The 19,038-nt window shown below is 37.1% G+C and overlaps 1 protein-coding gene across 2 annotated transcripts; it reads right to left on the minus strand.

Moving 5' to 3' along the window:
* Window positions 1-8,072: 8,072 nt before the first annotated feature.
* LOC149553786 (serine/threonine-protein kinase AFC2-like) lies at window positions 8,073-17,886 on the minus strand. Of its 2 annotated transcripts, XM_089789142.1 has the most exons (12): window positions 17,674-17,886; window positions 11,235-11,436; window positions 11,047-11,073; window positions 10,669-10,822; window positions 10,500-10,548; window positions 10,221-10,335; window positions 9,799-9,890; window positions 9,441-9,594; window positions 9,240-9,304; window positions 9,046-9,143; window positions 8,799-8,904; window positions 8,073-8,680 (listed from the first exon to the last, which is right to left on the minus strand). In XM_089789142.1, exons 1-12 carry the CDS (start codon window positions 17,764-17,766, stop codon window positions 8,504-8,506), a joined length of 1,332 nt encoding a protein of 443 aa, XP_089645268.1. In that variant the 5' UTR covers window positions 17,767-17,886; the 3' UTR covers window positions 8,073-8,503. The 2 variants fall into 2 exon arrangements, with proteins under 2 accessions (XP_089645268.1, XP_089645269.1); XM_089789143.1 differs by lacking the exon at window positions 11,047-11,073.
* Between the last annotated feature and the right edge of the window lie 1,152 nt (window positions 17,887-19,038).

Genomic DNA, 19,038 nt, shown 5'->3' on the forward strand with positions numbered 1-19,038 from the left:
TCCAGTGCGCTCAAATGGGGGAGCTCAACCTCTTGATTCTTCTAGGGCGTCTCAAGTTGTGGTTCATCAATTGAATGAGGTCCCTATATCTCGTAAGTCTAGAGCTTTGGTGACTCCAGTGATACCTCGAGATAATCAGGATAAAGACATTGCTCTAGCAAACATGGTTAAGGATGTGTTAAAAATTTGTTCAGCACTCCCCTTGAGATTCGTGACAAGGGCTTAACCACCTCTTGTGTACTATGAGTTGAATGGTTGTATCAGGCATTAACAAAATTTGATTTTTTAGTTTAAAGGCAACCCCATTCTAACAAGTGGTATCAAAGCTTGGGCACAAGTTCAAATCATCAAATCCTCAGGTAATGTCGAGGGGGAGATTGTTGGAAATTTGTTCAATGCTCCCCTCAGGATTCGTGACAAGGGCTTAACTGCCTCTTGTGTACTATAAGAGGAGTAGTTGTATCAGGCATTAATAGATTAGGTCTTTTGGTGCAACAGCAACCCCACTCTAACAATAAGGCTAAGGGATCTCCCTTCCCTTTGGGTTTGATGCAAAGACCTTTTAAGCAGATTTTCTTTACTCCTCTAAGAGTGGGTGTAAAAAAGACCAAGAGAGGGTCAAGTTTGCAAGAGATATGTTGATAGAGTCCGGGGTTGTAAAACCCATAGATGCTCATTTCTCTCACTCTACTCAATGATGATTAACCTTTCATGGAATGTTAGGGGGTTGAATAGCATCCCTAGACAAAAGGCTATTCACAATTTGGTGATTCAGAACTTTCCAAAAAAAATTTGTATCCAGGAGACTAAACACTTAGTGGAATCTATGGTAGGATATGCCTCTAGTATTTGGCCTCGTGGGCAATGCCAATGTATTGGGGCTTTGGGGAGTGCTTGTGGTTTGGCTATCTTTTGGAACCCATGTAAAATTTCTCCACTTGAATGGGTGTCCTCTCACTCAACTCTCTTTGGTAGCCTCTTCCTTGGAGTCTAATGAAATGTTTCTAATTACTAATGTGTATGCACCTATTGATTTTGTGGGCAAGGTGGAACTTAAGACACATATTCGGTATGTTAGAAATTTTCATCCTTAGGTGTTAGCAGGAGATTTCAACTCAGTTTTAAGTCTAAAGGAGAAGCAAGGTGGATTGGCCAAGTTGGGACCTTCCTCTAATCTTCTTCGTCAAAATATAAATCTTTTGCATCTCTCTGATATTAAGCCTGCTAATGGTCTCTATACTTGGAATAACAGAAGGATTGGGACTAATGTTATTTCGAAATGTCTGAATAGATTTCTTGCTTCTTATTTCTGGGTTAGTGGTGCTCTCACTCTCTCTTCAAAAATTCTAGATTGGAGGGGCTCTAACCATTGGCCAATTAAATTTTCTGCAACTAAGGTGATTCTTTTGAAGAATCCTCCATTTAAGTTTCCGTTGATGTGGCTTTGGGACTCCTCTCTTCATGATCTTATGTCTTGCAGGTGGGGAGAATTTAAATCGAGAATGTTTTGGGAATCACTCCATGAAGAGGCTTTCTCAAAAGCATATTGATGTCATAACCAGGCAAATTATGGATCTCGGTTTCTCCAAGGATCTTAGTAAGGTTGAATCCCTTGCATCTAGAGATGTGAAAGAATGAGAACTTTGGGAGGAAATGTTTTGGAAGCAATAGGCCAAAGTTGACTAGCTCCAAGAAGGTTTTAGGAACATTGCCTTTTTCCACAAAATTGTGCAATCTCGTCATAATTAGTGCTATATTTCTTCTTTGGTTAATTCTGAAGGTATTCAGTTGTCTTCCCTGCTAGCTTTGTTCCAAGAGGCTTCTTGGTACTTTTCTACCCTCTTCTCTGAGGATTCTCCTCTTGTTGTTAATGAAGAAAATATTGTTTTGTCTTGCATTCCCTCCTTTATTACCTAGGAAATGAATGATTATCTCATGCATCTAATCTCTTTCACTGAGTTGGAAGAGGTGGCCTTTGATATGCCTATGGGCAATGTTCCTAGTCCTAATGGCTTTTTCGTTAAGTTCTTTCAAGAATTCTAGAACATCATTAATAAAGATTTGTTGGAGGTGGTTAAGGAATCATATTCTAGCAAGTAGATGTTACAGCATTGAATTCTGCTTTCTTGGCTCATTAGAGTTTTTTAGACCTATTGCGCTTTGTAATGTGGTTTTTAAAGTTATCACTAAATTGATTGTTGAGAGATTTAAAAAGTGGAACCCCATCATCATCTGAGAAGAACAAGGAGGTTTTGTTGCAGGAAGACAAATTTTAGATGAGCTAGCTCTTGCTACTGAAGCTATCTACTCTATGGCTAGCTCAAGGGAGTGGTCTATGTTTCTTAAACTAGATATGGCTAAGGCTTGTAATAGAGTTAAATGGAGTTTCCTGGAATATTTTTCTTTCCTTTGGCTTTAGCACAGAATGGATGAGTTGGACTATGAGTTGTATTACTTCTACCTCATTCTTTGTTCTTCTTAATGGTCAACCTTCCTAGTTATTTGGTGCTTCTAGGGGTCTCCGTCAGGGTGATCCTCTCTCACCCTATCTTTTCATTATTATGGCTAAGGGCTTGGGCAGATTCGTTAAGTATTCAATGTCCCAAAACTCAATTCAAGGGTGGCAATGGGGTAATGGATTACCTTCTCTTTCTCACTTTCAATTTGTGTATGATCCTACTCTTGCAGGAACACAAATCTTGTATATATTTCTTTAACACTCCTAGACCTATTCATTGGAGGATTGTGAATATCCTATAGTTTTAGATTGGGTCACTCCCTTTGACTTATATCAACATCCCTATCGCTATTTCTAGGCAACCTCGGCTCTTTTGGAAGAATTTAATTAATAAGCTTCAAGAAAAGGTAAATAATTGGACCAGGGGCATCAAGCGGCAGGGGAAGTAACGCGTGAATAGGGAGGGGCATTGAACTTCTCCTCCTAGAGTTCTTAAAATCAACATTGAGAGTTCTTCCCGAGGGAATCCTAGTCTTGTTGGCATTGGCAGTGTTGCTCGATGCAGCTCTAGAGAAGTTCAATTTCTTTTCTCAGTGCATATGGGTTGTCATACTAACAATCTCATGAAGGCTCTGGCTATTTTATATGTTGTGGAACAATGTTGTTTAAGGGATGGCGTAAGATTATCTGTGAATCTGATTCTCAAGTGACAATGAACTTGCTTTCTTTACAAGCACTTGTGGATGTTGGAGGATGTTGGTTGGTAACTGGCTTCAGTTATTTATGTTAGCTTTACTTACATTTCCCAAGAGTGGAACAGAGCTGCTGATTGTTTGGCTAAATGGACTTCTGAACATGCTCAAAATTAGAATATTGTTGTAGGGGGCAGCTTCCCCTGGATCTGTCTCGTGATTTTGATGACATTGTTGATCAAGATAGAGCTCCTTACTGAGCTCTCCTTTTTGTTCCTCTTTTTGCTTTAATATAATTCTACCCTTTTTAGTTAAAAAATAAAATTTTCTAGATCTTTCTAGTGTTGGTCATTCCATCGCTGTACTGTGTATTTTCCTTGAGTCCCTCCATAGTTGCCGCTAGTGTTCATTTATGTTTACGACGCAGATAGAGTCTTTCTACTGTTTTTCATTAATTTCTGATTCATCTTTGCTCTCTCTCTTAAATGTGTATGCTTTGATGTATCCTCGTTGTCGCCTTCTTCACTTCCATTGTTTTGAGAGCAATTGTTATTTCCCCCTTAGTTCTGTTTGTTGTTCGGTATAGATTTCCACATATTTAATGTAATGTGGACAACATTTGGTCCATTATATCCATCTGTTCATATTGAAACTTCGTTCAGATTGCCGTTCCTTCTTTACTAACTTTTTCATTAATATGTGTGTAGTTGATCTCTAATGCTTTGACTGTTGCTGGTATGGTCTTTTTGTTTACCACGTGTATACTTTGTCTGGATAATTTTTATCTGTTTGATGAAGGCTCTCAATATGTATGGCATGGATGCCACTTGCATCATTTTGATTGTTTGCTCATATATGATTAAAATCATCTTGCTTTTGTCTTCTTATTTTTGTAGATATATAAAGAATTATATATATGTATTGCTTTCATGACAATCCTGTAACTCATTTCACACTTTTGAGTATTCTATCACTTTCAACCGATACTATTATAATTATTTTCTTTATTATTCTTTACATACTATTTAGCGCCCTGCAGATCTGAAACATGTTCCTACATCATAGATTCAACTTCTTTTAATTTCATATTCATCCCTTGTAATTTTATAATCATGCATTTGACATTGATGGTTACACTTACAATCTTGTCCGTGATTGTTGAACACTTCGACATCAATGACAATTCTTCCATCAGATCATTCTTCAGCTATAATTGTGCAAGGACAAGTGAGAATGAAAATGGAAAGTTTGCATTTTATGGATGCCCTCTATTTTCAAAATAAGTGAAATGTGTGTTTCAAGGTCTTAAGAAGTGAGAGCATATTGAGAGTAAGTATATTGTAAGTATGTTGTAAAACATTTTGACCGTACCTTATGGATATTTCTATACTGTTGGTGAGAGCATAGATGTACTTAGCGAGTGACAAAAAAAATGGTCGGTATCTTGGCTCTGTTTTCTATCATTATGTCAACTACAAAATATACAGGATCAATATGAAAAAGGCTACAATTGTTTACACAGTTTTGTCATCTTCCTTTTTCAAAATTTACAAAAATAGCAAGTTCAGCAGCCCTGAAATGACAAATCAGGACCATTTGACAGTTCAGAAAATTAAGTCATATTTAATGTCCTGCTTAAGAAATTATATAATTTGCCAATATTAGGCACCGGAAATTGTGAAGCAATATATGTGATTAATTATTTGGCATATTGAAGCTAAGCCAAGTTTTAACAAATGACAACCTGCGTAAGAGATTAAAGAAGCGGTACATTTGGTCGAGGGAGTTCCGTGCACTTCACGCAAGGGTGTCTCTCCCTGGTCATAAGTTTTGGTGTCCAACTTGGTTTTTGGAGTGGTTTACAATAATAGAGGATTTTTTCTTCATTTGCCTCATTCTTGTTACACATTTCAGCTAAGAGTGTGCCTGTTGCTTTGGTGGCTGAAACATCAGTGGAAAACGAGTGTTTTGGACAGGATGAAAGAGGGTTTTTGCTTCATTTCGCATCATTCTTGTTACAAATTTCAGCTAAGAGTGTGCTTGTTGCTTTGGTGGCTGAAACATCAATGAAAAAGGAATCTTGGATGGGATGTTCACGTTTTCCAAGGTTGGGAGACCAAGGTTTGCTGAGATCAATCTCATTCAGAGGTTACCTTTGTGCAGAATGGTTCACAAGACTCGTACAACAGTTTCAGTACTTTCGTTGGAGGTGATTATCGTAGTTTGCAATGATTTATTTCATATTTCAGATTTTGCTGATGTATCGCTAAGTCTTTGGACATGAGTCTTCACTTGGGTTGTTCAAAACCTCTTTCAACGTGCCAAAGTTATATATGCAATTTTGGAGAGATCCCTTTAGAGTTTTGACAGTTGCACGCAAATGGTTGCAGATGAAGCTTGGGTTAGTGCTTCTGAGCTTGCAAAAGATTGTCGCAGCCTTATGGCCATGCAACTACTGATTCTGAGAGTAAAAAAATAGTATTTTGTTAGTATGAACATTTGGGTGAAGTTTGGATTGCTGGAAACTAGTGTAGAATGGTTAAGTATGTTCTTGTTTCAATTTGCCAGTGAAGTTTGCATCGCATTGTGGGTAAGTGTGTTGTTTAAATAATTTAACTAAAATGATTAGTTAATACATTAAAGATCTGTAAATGAGAGTTTTTTTCAAGTTTGCAAAGTTGATTGCAAAACTGGGTTGTTTCTCACTAGTACAGCTGCACTACTATGATGAAATGTTTCTGAATCTGATTGTTTCAAAAAGTTTTGCAAATAATATATAAAAGCATTGGTGGATTTCAGATATGGTACTACTATTAATTAATCACAATGGAGATTACAAGTTTGGTGAACATTTCTATAAAAAAACATACAAAATATTGCATATGATTATATTCAAAGATCAAAGAAATAAAAGCATGCATTTCCAAATTGTTTCATGACGGGGTCATTCGAAGATACCAGCCCGAAAAATATTAAAATAAAAACCTTATACTGGGCTAAGCAGCAGCAGTGCCATATCATACCATCTGAAATTTTAAATGACAACTTCGCAGAGCATATCGATTGCCTCATTACTTCCCCAAATACACAAGCAAGCTATGAATACCTTTTAAATTTCGCAGCCATCAAATTTCCAATATCACCAACAATCATCAGATTATCTGCAGAATTGTGCAAAGCAAGATATTTAATTTCTAAATACATTTTCACATTGCAATTGACAAACTTACCACCGCCATCAGTTAAAACTTGCAAAATGTGTCATGAGTTGCCATATCACCTTTCTTGTGGTTTGGTAAAATTTGGGTCCAATGACCGATTATGCATTAGACTGATGCTTTGTGACATAGATTTTAATGGAGCAAATTGTAATAAACTTTGCTAAACTTTATAGTAATTATATCCAAATTCAAACATTTTTGCTTGAAAGATTATCATTAAGCATGACCTGATAGAGCATCAATGATGTCTGAATCTACAAATTCTGTGGCTGTAAAATGTTTACTTCCTTTCTTCTCAATGATGGTGGTGGCAAAGGAAGCGTTATTTCATTTCATTATGAGTGGACAGATCCCAAACTGTTGGTGCTAAGGAAGAGGACCCAATACTTGAACACCCTAACTTCACGCTTATCAAAACCTTATGTAAAAATTTCATATCACTCCCAGTTGTTTACAGCAGCTTACTTGGCGAGTTGTCTACTTATAACTAAGGTTTCAAGTCCACATCACCCGTTATGATGCCACATCAGCATTTTTTTGCCAAGTTGTCCAAAACAGCCCCAAAAAAAAGTGGTGAGACCAATAGTCGTGCATAAAGGGTACCCATAATTGAACAGCTGATGTGGCATCACATCATTAGTTTTTTTTTTATAACTAAGGGTACATTTTATTCAATTTTGGGTAGTTAGCATTGTACTAACAACTTTAAAGTCACAAGTATTGGTACAATGTTGTCAAAAAAAATTTGACATTAAGTCAACAAGTGTAGGTATTACATGAACAACTCCTATTACAATTATTGAAACGCGTTCAAGTACTGAGTCCTCTCCCCTAAAAATTGTAAATAAGATATTCTTATCTACTAAGGATACAGATAGTCAGGTAGACTAACACTGGCAAATATGGCAAACTAAGATGCCTCTGATACATGTCCTCTCCTCTAGAAATTGTAGATAAGATACTCTCATCTACTGAGGATACAGATAGTCAGGTAGACTAACACTGGCAAATATGGCAAACTAAGATGCCTCTGATACATTTTCAATAACTACCCTTGGTTGATTAGATATAAATCTGAAATTTGCATCTTAAAAGTTGATGTTTCAATCCGATGCTAGCTTCTTATCTAACCTCTCCAAAAAAATTATATTATAATAGCCATACGAATACATTAAAATATTTTCATACCATCTCACTCAATACAAATAGAAAATGCGTCTGATGGACATATGATATAAAAAACTTTAAGGAATAAGACATGAGCATACCATAGTTTATGTGCATCCTGTTGAATTCCAAATTAGAAAAAATTGTATCTTCATTGATATTTAACTGAGTCTGCTGGCATTTCCTTGTTACATATCTGACCCCCAACTTTTACATCACTTGATTATCAGCTTTGAAGCCTTAAAATATCAAACTTCAGTTTTCTTCTTATTAATTATATAGATTATGAAGTTTATGTATTAGTGTACTGAGTAGTCTGAAAATAAAATTCCACCACAAAAAACACCAGTTGAAATAATTATATAGATTATGAAGTTTATGTATTAGTGTACTGAGTAGTCTGAAAATAAAATTCCACCACAAAAAACACCAGTTGAAAGCCCATGATTATGAAAAGTTCACACTTATAAGTTACATTCACCACAACCTGTTGCTAAAAATAGCCCATGAAAATCATTGGAGTGCAAAACTATCTCATAGTAGAAATCGCCACATGCATGGCTTGAAGGCGAGGTGTTTGACATTAATATGTTCTCTTTTCTACATTATGGAGCTCAGCGGCATATTTTGGTACCAATACCCTTGACTCGCTATTCCTGCAAAGCTAGGAGGATTGACAACTAGCTCACCTGCCAGACAATTAAAGACTTATTTTGATCAACATGATATCAGAACGTTTGGCCAGTAGAGGAACATTTTTTTAAAGTTCACAAGCAATATATCTCATGCACGGGCAACCTATCACAAAGCAAATTCTAGCATTGCTTCTGAAGAATGGTATTACTATTATACATATTTACAAAATGAAATTTACAATTACAACCAAGACATTGTAAATTGAAAGTCTTTACAATGACATGCATAGCCAATTGAATGACTCCTAATTTTGTTATTAGATCATTAGATCATTGTAAATTACATTCAACATTTTCCATTTTCATAGAATTCCCAGTGAAGAAAGGATGTCTTAAAGCCTCTTGAGCCGTCAGTCGCTCCATGGGCTCAAATCTTAGAAGACCTTGCAGCAAGTTTATAAGATTAGGGAGACCAGCTGAGCGATCTACATGTGGCGAGATCAAATTCTGCAGTAAGAATCACAAATATGATATCATTATCACATAAAACTTTATGTAGTAATCTTCTCTAGAAGACAATCTGTTGTTCCAGGTACACTCGTTTAATGGAAAAATAAGAGCATGCCTTTAAACTTGACAACTCCCTCACTGCTCGAATGCTTCTGCTAGAAGATGCTCCTTCTGGCCAATCTAATCGTTTTCCATGTCTAAAGTATTTTGCATGTCTCCCACTGTTCACAGGATAGTGTTTGATTCTCTTGGTTTAGTATAACCATGGTACAAAAATCAACATGTGAAGAAATATACAACCAGATGGCATCTAAGAAAACCCAGTTATGTAATAGCCCTCGTGAAAAAATCAAAAAACATACTCTGCCTGCTTTATCATGTTTCTAGGCAATGGTCCAAACACTCTCTCCATCATTGCAAGGTGTTCCAAGTCTTCATGTGTCTGAAACAATGTCTCTCCCTACAAATTCACAAAAATGGGTGCCATACATATCAATAAATGTGACAGATTTATAATTATCATGCGTATAGAATCTTCTTAAATGTATTACATTACCAAGCAAAGTTCCACAAGTATGCATCCCACACTCCAAATATCACAAGGGTAGTTCCATTCAAGACCTGTTAAGAATTATCCATGATCAACGTAAGGCCTGAGGTTTTAACATCATAGAAGTTGACAACGGTATCACGGGTTTGTAACACTATTCATTTACACATATTCAATGTTTATTTTTTTATTTCCAGCCATGCTTACCCAAAATAACTTCAGGAGCGCGATAATGCCTGGTTGAGATAACATCCGTGTGCTTTTCTTCCTCAAATGCAGCACTTCCAAAATCTATTAACTTTATTTCCCTCGACTTTGGCAAATGCATGAAATTGTTTTGTGCTGAACTCTTTAAACGCTTCTGCGGAGAGAAGAGAAGCCAAAGAATTGCCAATTAGAGCATGTTCCTTGCAGATGTTAATAACAGTGGAAATTAAAGGCGGTCATTTAATTATTCGTTTTTGAGATATACTTAGATGTTCCGGACTTTATAAATCCCCACATATAATCATTATAGGCCATACCACCAAGAGCAATCAAGGAACTACATTCAATGATCAACTACCTTGTAATCACGAATCTTCACAAAGTCTGAAGAGACAAAAAGTATATTTTCAGGCTTTAAATCCGTATGGACAAGTTTCAACTCATGCATATCTGCCACATATCATAGGCAAACCGGAATATTAGGTTAAACAAATTGTTTCAACTTTCAACTATAGGGCCCTAACTCATCAAATGCCGTTGATTGACTAACCAATCCAATACGCATTTAATGTGTCCTTTTAACTGAAAAACAAAATAGTAAGCAGGAAAATATGGGAATGTTTCATTGAACATCCTAATAGTATTGCTTCCAGGAAAATAAAAAATGAATTACCCAACATCCTAAGAGTAAAGTATGAAGGGTTAGTTATCAAGTGAAGCTAAAGTTTAACCATTTACAAAGAACTACATATTTATTGAGTTCAGGTTTTGTCTACACACATGCTACTGATTCCAGAAGCTGTCTTCCAATCTCCCGGACATGATCAATGGGGAAGGGACGATAATTGTTTTGTTTTAGATAATCATATAAGCTTGGTCCAAGCTTCTCAAAAACCTGTTAAGAGCAATTGCATACATCCAATCAATTTTTTCAGGACAAGGGAAAGTAATAGCTTCTGTATGCTGACACTAATAATGACTTAACAGAACAAATATAAGAACTCTGAATGCGCAATATGCCACAACCCAAAATATCAGGCGATATTCCAAAATACTCACTATACAAGTGTGATTCCGATATTCAAACCACTCCCGCATTTGTACACAACTAAACGAAAAAAGCCAACTCCAAAAATATAATTAATTATACAGTTTCTAAAATAATATAATGATTAAACTAAATATAATTGTATCTTTGATATAGTTGAAATAGATGCTCTTATCATACCGCTTGCCAGTTTTATCATGCTTGCCAACTTCATAGAGCACATTAATTTCCATCATTGCTTCCCCTTGGAACTTCTGTAACCCACGGATGACCTTTATGGCTACGATATCCTTTGATTTCATGTCCCAACATTCCAAGACCTGTCCAAATGCACCTGCAACGTGCACATTTTAATTTCTCTTGACAGTTTAAATTGTAATAGCCTTGATATTTCCACATTAAACATTCTGATGCGTGTTTGAAACCAACAATGACATCTATTTTTAATTCCTAAATAGTGGTTCCAAACATATGTAAAAAGATTGTCCCCAGAATTGCACCATGTTAGAAAATTATCTAACAAATCTGTAATCTGCCAAGCAAAACCATGTTCTTTACCTTGACCCATTTTACTGAGTATTTTATCTGCACAATGCAGAAGAAAAAAAGACACACGACAGGAAAGAAATGCTCATCAGGTTGAAACCAAAAAAAAAAACCTATGTCCTCAATTTCAAAAAAACAAGGAGACGTACTGTAGCAAAAAGTCAAATAGAAATTAAGATTATGATTAAATAAGTTGTTACATCGAGAGGTCAAATTATCTCCAAGAGCAAACACATAATGGCCTTCTTTGTCATCTTGACGCCATGGTGGAGATAAATAGTGAGATATCTGTTGAATTCCTTTAGATTTCTGAGATAAATCGAAAAGTGAAAGTTCTGCTTCATTCACATCCTGTTTTATGTTTGCAACAGCATGCCCGCTATAATCTAGGGTTTCCTGAGCCTACACAAATGCCATTTGTTAAAAGAACACAATGGTTAAAATTGGCAAGTCGAAACTTACTAATGTGAGAATAGAAAATATCTCCCTCATTAAAATTTAACAAATATATTATACACTTTTGAGAACTGAAGAATCATTCATTAGAATTAACCCCTCAAAACAAACATCCGTGACGGTTAAAAATTCTTGCCCATTTGAATGAACCAATTAAATCATACAATTGTGAGAATCGAAAACTCACGCCCATCACAATATTAACCAGTTAAATTCCTAACTCTGTGAACAGAAATAATGCATCACATCCTGCAGCTCTATTACAATTCACCAGTTAAATTACAACATACAAATCTGTCAACTGAAAATTTTCATTCGTTTAAAATTCCAAATTAACCTATAATTCTAAGAGGTGAACATTATCATAGACGACAAATCAATTGAATCCTATAATTCTGAGAACTGAGAAAAAGAAAATCAATAGCTAAAACAGAACAATTAAAATAATCATACCCTACTATCTGAAATAAAAAAATAAGGTTAATCAAACCTCAATGATTAAAATAAAAACAATTAAAATTTGAGCAAGCCAATTATAAGCAGCTTCTAAATTACAAGAATTTTAGCTTCTTCCGAACGGGCGGATAATAACCTAGGCAGTTTACATGGCGGATTCATCTCTCCGTAGACAGTTAATAATGGGCGCATAAACTGATTCAATTCACCGGCAGGTACCTGGAGGAGCCCACCGGCCATTGTTTATGTTTGCTTTAATTAGGAGGGAAGAAGATTGTGAACGGCTTATGGGACCAGGGCAGCAGACACAAGGAAATAACAAGAAACAGCGTGGGCGCTTCTGTAAGAAACAGTGGGACCAGGGCAGCAGACACAATACCAGACAGGGTTCAGATCCTAGGTAGGCCCGTTTCCAAGGGTAAAACGAAGACTGGGGCCCAGCCCACAGCAGGATAGTGGCAGGCCTTAAGCCAGGGGTTTCAAGGTGCACTTTTTGGTTTTGTTTTATATATTTGCTCTTGTTAGCTTTTGTTTCGCCCTTCTTTCTTTTGATCAATGGAAAAACAAATTGAGGATACACAAATGAGAAAACAAACGGTGGATATGCAAACCATGGAAAAGCAAACCATCTCATTGATAAAAAACGGTCAAGAAATTATGGTACACTTTGAAACTAACCATTTAGGGCAAGTCAAAATGGCATCACTTGGCAAGACAGGAAAATATATCTGGGTCAATGTTAAACAGTTCAAGGGCATTTTAAAACGTAGACTTGCTCGTATGAAAGGGTCACAGGACAAGCAAAAACACGGGCAGAGATTGCATAAACAAGTCAAAATGTGCCCTCCTCCACACTTAAGTGGTGACAGTCATCTGTATGGTAGTAATAACTTCGATGAGTCTGTCAGTTACAGCCCTACCTCCACACCTCTCGCTTGGTGCCCAGATCTTTATGTGCAAGAACTTTTGAGGGCCAAGAGGAGGTTGGAGCTCCTAGAGGCTAAGGAGCAAGAAAGTTACCGCAATATACAGGTGCTAATTGCAACAAATAAAACTCTTGCAAATGATAACAACACTTTAAAAGCTCAAATCTCAACGTTGCAAGAAACACTTTTAGCCGGGAAGCTTGAATGGCAGAATATGAAGGATGAATGGAAAAACCTGAATGTGACATTGGAAACAAACAAGGTCACAGCAAATACCGAGTCATCTCATAATAAGGAGAAAACGATTCTTCACACTAGTTTGCCAGGAAAGGCAGATGGTGAAGAGAAGAGAAGGAGTTTTGGAGAAGTCACCAAAACTTGGGACAAAAACAGCAAACACCCTGATATGGCAAGAGAAGAGGCAAAGATTCGTGTGAACACGCAAGACAAAGAGGTCAAGGAAAGGCAGCTTAGGGCATCCAATATAATTATCAAGGGAATAAAAGACTATGGGGAAGGCGAACATACCCTTGACCTAACGAGGGATTTCCTACAAGATGTGTTGTTGTGGCAAGGACAAATTTGCCAAGCTTGGAGGGTTGGCAAACCACACGCTGAGAGAAATAGGCCAATCAAGGTAGTCATGCTCAGCATTAGCGACAAACAAAATCTACTTAACAAAAAACAGCTTTTGTGGGGTTCTCGCTTCGTTTTAGAGGAGGATTTAACTATGAGACAGCAAGTAGAAAGGATGGAAATGGAAAAAATCAGAACAGCTAGAAATGAAGGCAAAAGAGCTTGGATGTTCAAGGGAAAAGCAGTTATTGCTCATTTTGACCACCGCTACAATGAAGGGCAGCAAGAAGGCAACAAAGGTGCAACAACAAACACCTTAACAGGCAGCGATACAACAAGATCCATAATCACACCTAGCGATAATAACTCAACTTTGAGTCTTTCGCATCAAAATAAATAGCAATCAAGCTTAACCCAGGCATCCTTAAGTTTAGTTTGTTGGAATTGCAGAGGTTATCCGTGGAGACGTGGGCCTGGGTTAGGGCCTATTGCGGAAGGCAAAGACATTATTTGTCTCATAGAGACACATGAGCATGAGGGATGTAAGACCCCATTGTTTGAAGGCTACTGGAAGATGGCAGTGTGGAATGAGGCAACGGGAAATGGTAAAGGTTATGGAGGTATAATGGTTCTAGTAAAAGAAAAAGAAGGTCGTGTCATTCAGCTGGAAAAGACTGATTCTAATAAACAATTTATATGGCTCAAAATCGTGGAAAATAACACTCTTCTCAGGATTGCAGCTTGTTACTTTGCTCCACAAGTATCTAAAATTTATAAAAAGTGTGGTTTAGATCACAATGACCCTTATGCTACGTTAAAGAAAGATGTTGTTGTTTTTTCACAACGTGGGGATGTCCTTCTCGTTGGAGATTTCAATGCTAGGACAGCAAATTGGCAAGCAAGTATTTTCAGCTCCGAAGTAAATGATAACCCTATTTGGCTCACAGAAGAGAGAAATCATCCATGGGATAGAATATCCGAAGATGCTAAAGGCTGCAATCATTTTGGGGAAGAATTGATCACTTTGTGTGGCACATTTGATCTAATAATCTGTAATGGTTTGGCTAGATGGGCTAAGTCGGGCAATTTCACTTGCAACACATACAACGGGGCAAGTGTGGTAGACTATGTAATTTGTTCGCAGCATTTGTATAACAATATTGAAGAAGTTGAAATTGGAGAGCATATTTGGGATCTCAAATCAGATCATAGACCACTGTACGTAAATTTGTATTGGGCAAAGGATAGACGGATTGGGGCAAAAATCCAAGGCCCTCAACACCCACCTTCTCAGGGCAGAATTTTGTTAACTTCAGAAAATAGTAACACTTTCAGGGCTGCTCTTGAGGAACTTTGTATGGGACACCCTATGTATAAGCATGGTGTTAATAGTCATGATTTATCAAATCTGATTCACAAGGCTCTTTCAAAATGCAAGAGAGCAAAAAATAGAAAATCTGAAACTAATTGTTTTCCAGCCAATGCATGGTTTGATAAGGAATGCAAGAGGGCTAGGAGAAATCTAAGGGAGTCAAATAAAACTAACCTTGACATTAAGACCTACAAACAGATCCTAAAGAAGAAAAAAATCGATTTTATGTCCACAAGGAGAGAGGAGCTAATTTTCTTGGGCAGAAATAACCCCAAACGTTTTTGGAAAGAACTCCAACCAAGGAGGAAGCAAACTGAAAATAATATTACTGCCACCCAATGGTTTGATTATGCTAAGAAACTTTATGAACAAGAGGGTGGAGTGGGACAGCCACCTTTGGTCAATGATACCACAAATATTTTTACTGTGCAAGAGATAGAGACAGGGATTAAGAAGTTGGGTGGAGGCAAAGCAAAAGACCTTGTTGCGCTTCACGCTGAATATTTGAAGTGGGGTATGAAAACTCTTGCACCGCACATCACTGAAATCTTCAACAAAATCTGCCAGGAAGGGTTTCCGAAAGATTGGACAATCAGCCTTGCAATACCACTTTTTAAGAGTGGTGATGTTAACAATCCCTCCAACTACAGGACTATAATGATCAATCCCCTCTTTGCTAAACTTTTTGGCAGTATGATAGAAACTAGGATCAGCAAATGGGCTGAAGAAAATCATAAACGTGCTAAAGGGCAAGCTGGTTTTAGGCCAAAGCACTCGACAGTGGATCACTGTGTCACTCTGAGACACATTATTGAAAAAGAGTGGGAGAAAAAAGAAGAGGTTTTTTGTTGCTTTGTTGACTTCAAAAAGGCTTTTGATACCGTTCCGAGAGACAAGCTTTGGTTGAGGATGGAAGAATTGGGGATTCCTAGGCATCTCAGAGCTGCTGCTCATAGAATGTACGAAGAGGTGAAAGTCAAAATCAGAACTTCAGATGGCATTTCAGAATGTTTTAGGAGCGATATCGGGGTCAAACAGGGCTGCCCTTTATCCCCTACTTTATTTGGTTTATATATTGACAAACTGGAAGAGTGGTTAAACACGCAAGAGCGTGAAGGCATTCAGCTAGGGGAATTTGTTATAAAGCTACTCCTATATGCGGACGACCTCATTTTAATTGTCAAATCTGCTTGTGGTTTGCAAGACCATCTATCTTCTCTTGAGCGCTTTTGTAGAATGGTGGGGATGCAAGTCAATATCAGCAAAACCAAGGTTATGATTTTCTCTAATAATAAAAAACAGCATCAACATGAATTTTATTACAATGGAAGTGTTCTCGAAGAAGTTGCGGAATATAAATACCTTGGCATCGATTTCAACAAAAAACTAAGCTGGTCTAGCTGCAGGTATAAAAGGACATTAGGTGGATGGAAGGCTTTCTACGCTCTTCAGAATAGGTGCCGTGAAGCGGAGTTGTGGGATTGGAAAACTATTCAAACCTTGTTTGGTCTTCTTGTGCTGCCAATTGTTCTTTATGGGTGTGAATTATGGGCCAGCAGCACTACTATAGCACAATGGAAACAAATCGAAGGAATCCAAAAGCGCTTGATTACAAGCAAGTTTAAAATTAAAAGCACTGTTCCATATGACATCATGCTAAGTGAAATAGGGGCTGCGCCTATTGAGGCACTTGCTATGGTTCGCCTTTTAAGCTATCTAAAAAGAATCGAAAAAATGGAAGAGGATAGATGGCCGAAAGTTGTCTTTAGTGACACACTATGTAAGCGAAAAAGGACATGGATGCAACAAAACATCAAGTGGATGAGTAAATGGAATATTCATTTCAATATGTGCCCCACAAGTAATAAAGAAATAAAGGTCTTTGTTATGGAGAAATTCTACAAGAGAAATTGGGGAAGCGAGATTGGGAGGAAGAAACTATATTATATAAATGAGTTCAACCCCACTTGTGATCAACTCGAAAAAGTGTACATAGGAGCCAACATTTCTTGGAGAGCTAAAATTCTTATTGCTCAGCTGAGAACCAACTCTCACCAACTTCGTTGTGAGACCGGGCGTTGGAAGAGGCCAAAGGAGGCTTGGGAAGAGAGAATTTGCAGATTTTGCAATTCTGGGAAAGTGGAAACTGAACAGCACTTTATTCTAGAATGTGAGGCCTACAAGGATAGCAGGGATAAGTTTGCGGATACTATATGTGACAGTTCTTGGCATAACCTGTTCAACGAAGAGTACATTGAGCAATTGGGGGGGCTCATCATTAGTCTACACAAGAGGCGAACAGCGCTACTTAAGTCTGCTTGAGTTGTCTTGCTGTCCCATAGGCTATTTTTGGCCTCGTGGACGTTAAAATTTTATCTATCTATCTATCTATCAGTGTCTGTGATCCATCATTAAGATGATAAAACATTGCACACTTCCAGAAACTTCTTGCAATTATAATTATAATTAATCTAACCCTAATAACTTAAAAAAAGTTAAAATTAATCAATCCCTATATTCTGACAAATTATTGTTTTATATTATTAACTAGAGATGAAAACTAGCAGATTAAAATCTACAAATTCTAGGAACCGAAAAGATTTCTCGCTAGAACAGTAAAACAACCTTTACCAAAACTGTATTAATAAAATTAACCAGAAAAAAAAATCATTCGATTGTGAGAATCGGAACCCCACGAATTGCAATTTGAACTAAATAATGAAACAGCGAACATTAGAATCTCGGAATGTAAAAACAAATCAAGCGTGTCTAGAGGTTTATCAACCACTGAAATATTGGAAGATTTATTATTCTTCAAAAGCCGAAAACAAAAACAATTTTATATAAAACTACCTTATGACCCGATGGAAGAACGTCCCACGCCGATGTCAGCCTACGCCGCTTCCTCGCAGGCTGGTCCGACAGACGAGGTGAAACAGATGCCATGGCAGTCGTTTCTTCGAACTCTAGGGCTTCTGAATCGATCTGTAAAAGTGCGGGCTCCAATCCAAAGAACCTTTGGGGACATTGAATTGCAAGATAATGTCTAAAAATATTTTCTTGTGTGGCTTTTGAAGAGGGAAATATAGATATTTATTTACCACAAGCCGACTAAGATACGAATTCCAACATGGCGGAAAGCAAAGGTGTGAAGGCAAAATACTTGCACATTCAAAGTTACAATATTTACTAATTTTATTTTAAATAGAAAAATAAGGCAAAATACTCACACATTCAAACCTATAATGTTTACTAATTTTAAATAGAAATATAATCCGTAAGGGGTCATTGAAAATATGATAAATAAATATGTGTATTGTCACTTGTATTAAGTTGTGATTGTAGTTTAAAATTTAAAAGATGCAATTGTGAAAATGGCAATCAGAGTAGACTTAAAAAATGTGAAACATACAAAAAATGTGAATAAAGTGGTTTACTCATTTAACAAGCAACAAGGCAGATACTTCTGGTCTTCCAAGAAATTGGCATATTTGGCGAATAGATCAAACCCTAGCTCTTAGTTGTAACACAAACAACGATAGCCTCATCCTCTATCGTCTTCACGATGCCCTAGCAAGGAAGAAAACAAGTATGGGAGACAACGCATTGACCCTCCACCCCTCAAACTCGCACATTGTGCAAATTTACAATATGCAGTGAAGACGACAAACCCCTTTTTAGTCTTAATTGAGCACAATGAACTAGAGCATCCTAATATACCATAGGCGAATTACAAACATCAAATCATTAATAAAAATCCAAGTGCTACCATTCGAGATATATTAGCAAAATCAATAAAGAGGTTAGGGTTTTGGCTAGAGGTAAAATACAATGCGAATAACAGAGCCAGAGCTAAATTGGAAACAAATCATGTCACTCCGCTCCAAATCTCCTTGGCTCATAAAAAGGCAAGTAAGCTTTTGTCAATTCCTCAAACCATTAAAATAGATGATTTCCCCAAATTAGTCTGCATGTCTGCCTGGAAAAGCTTTCGACCTAATTTCATGTACTCCACTTCAAGTTTAGATAAACAAATTCTCTTTTTTAACCATACTAAATATGTAGACCAAGATAGCTTACACATGTACTCTCAGCATAGAGGATTCCTATATGAACCCCATGTGATTTCCCTCAATACCCGTGAAACACGTCTCCAGAAGAAGGAGAATTCAAACTTCAAACCACCACATAACCTTCCTAACACATATATCCCCTCTT

The sequence above is a fragment of the Cupressus sempervirens genome, chromosome 6 (assembly GCF_028749045.1).
Source record: "Cupressus sempervirens isolate cs-2001-9-10 chromosome 6, ASM2874904v1, whole genome shotgun sequence".
Taxonomy (NCBI): domain Eukaryota; kingdom Viridiplantae; phylum Streptophyta; class Pinopsida; order Cupressales; family Cupressaceae; genus Cupressus; species Cupressus sempervirens.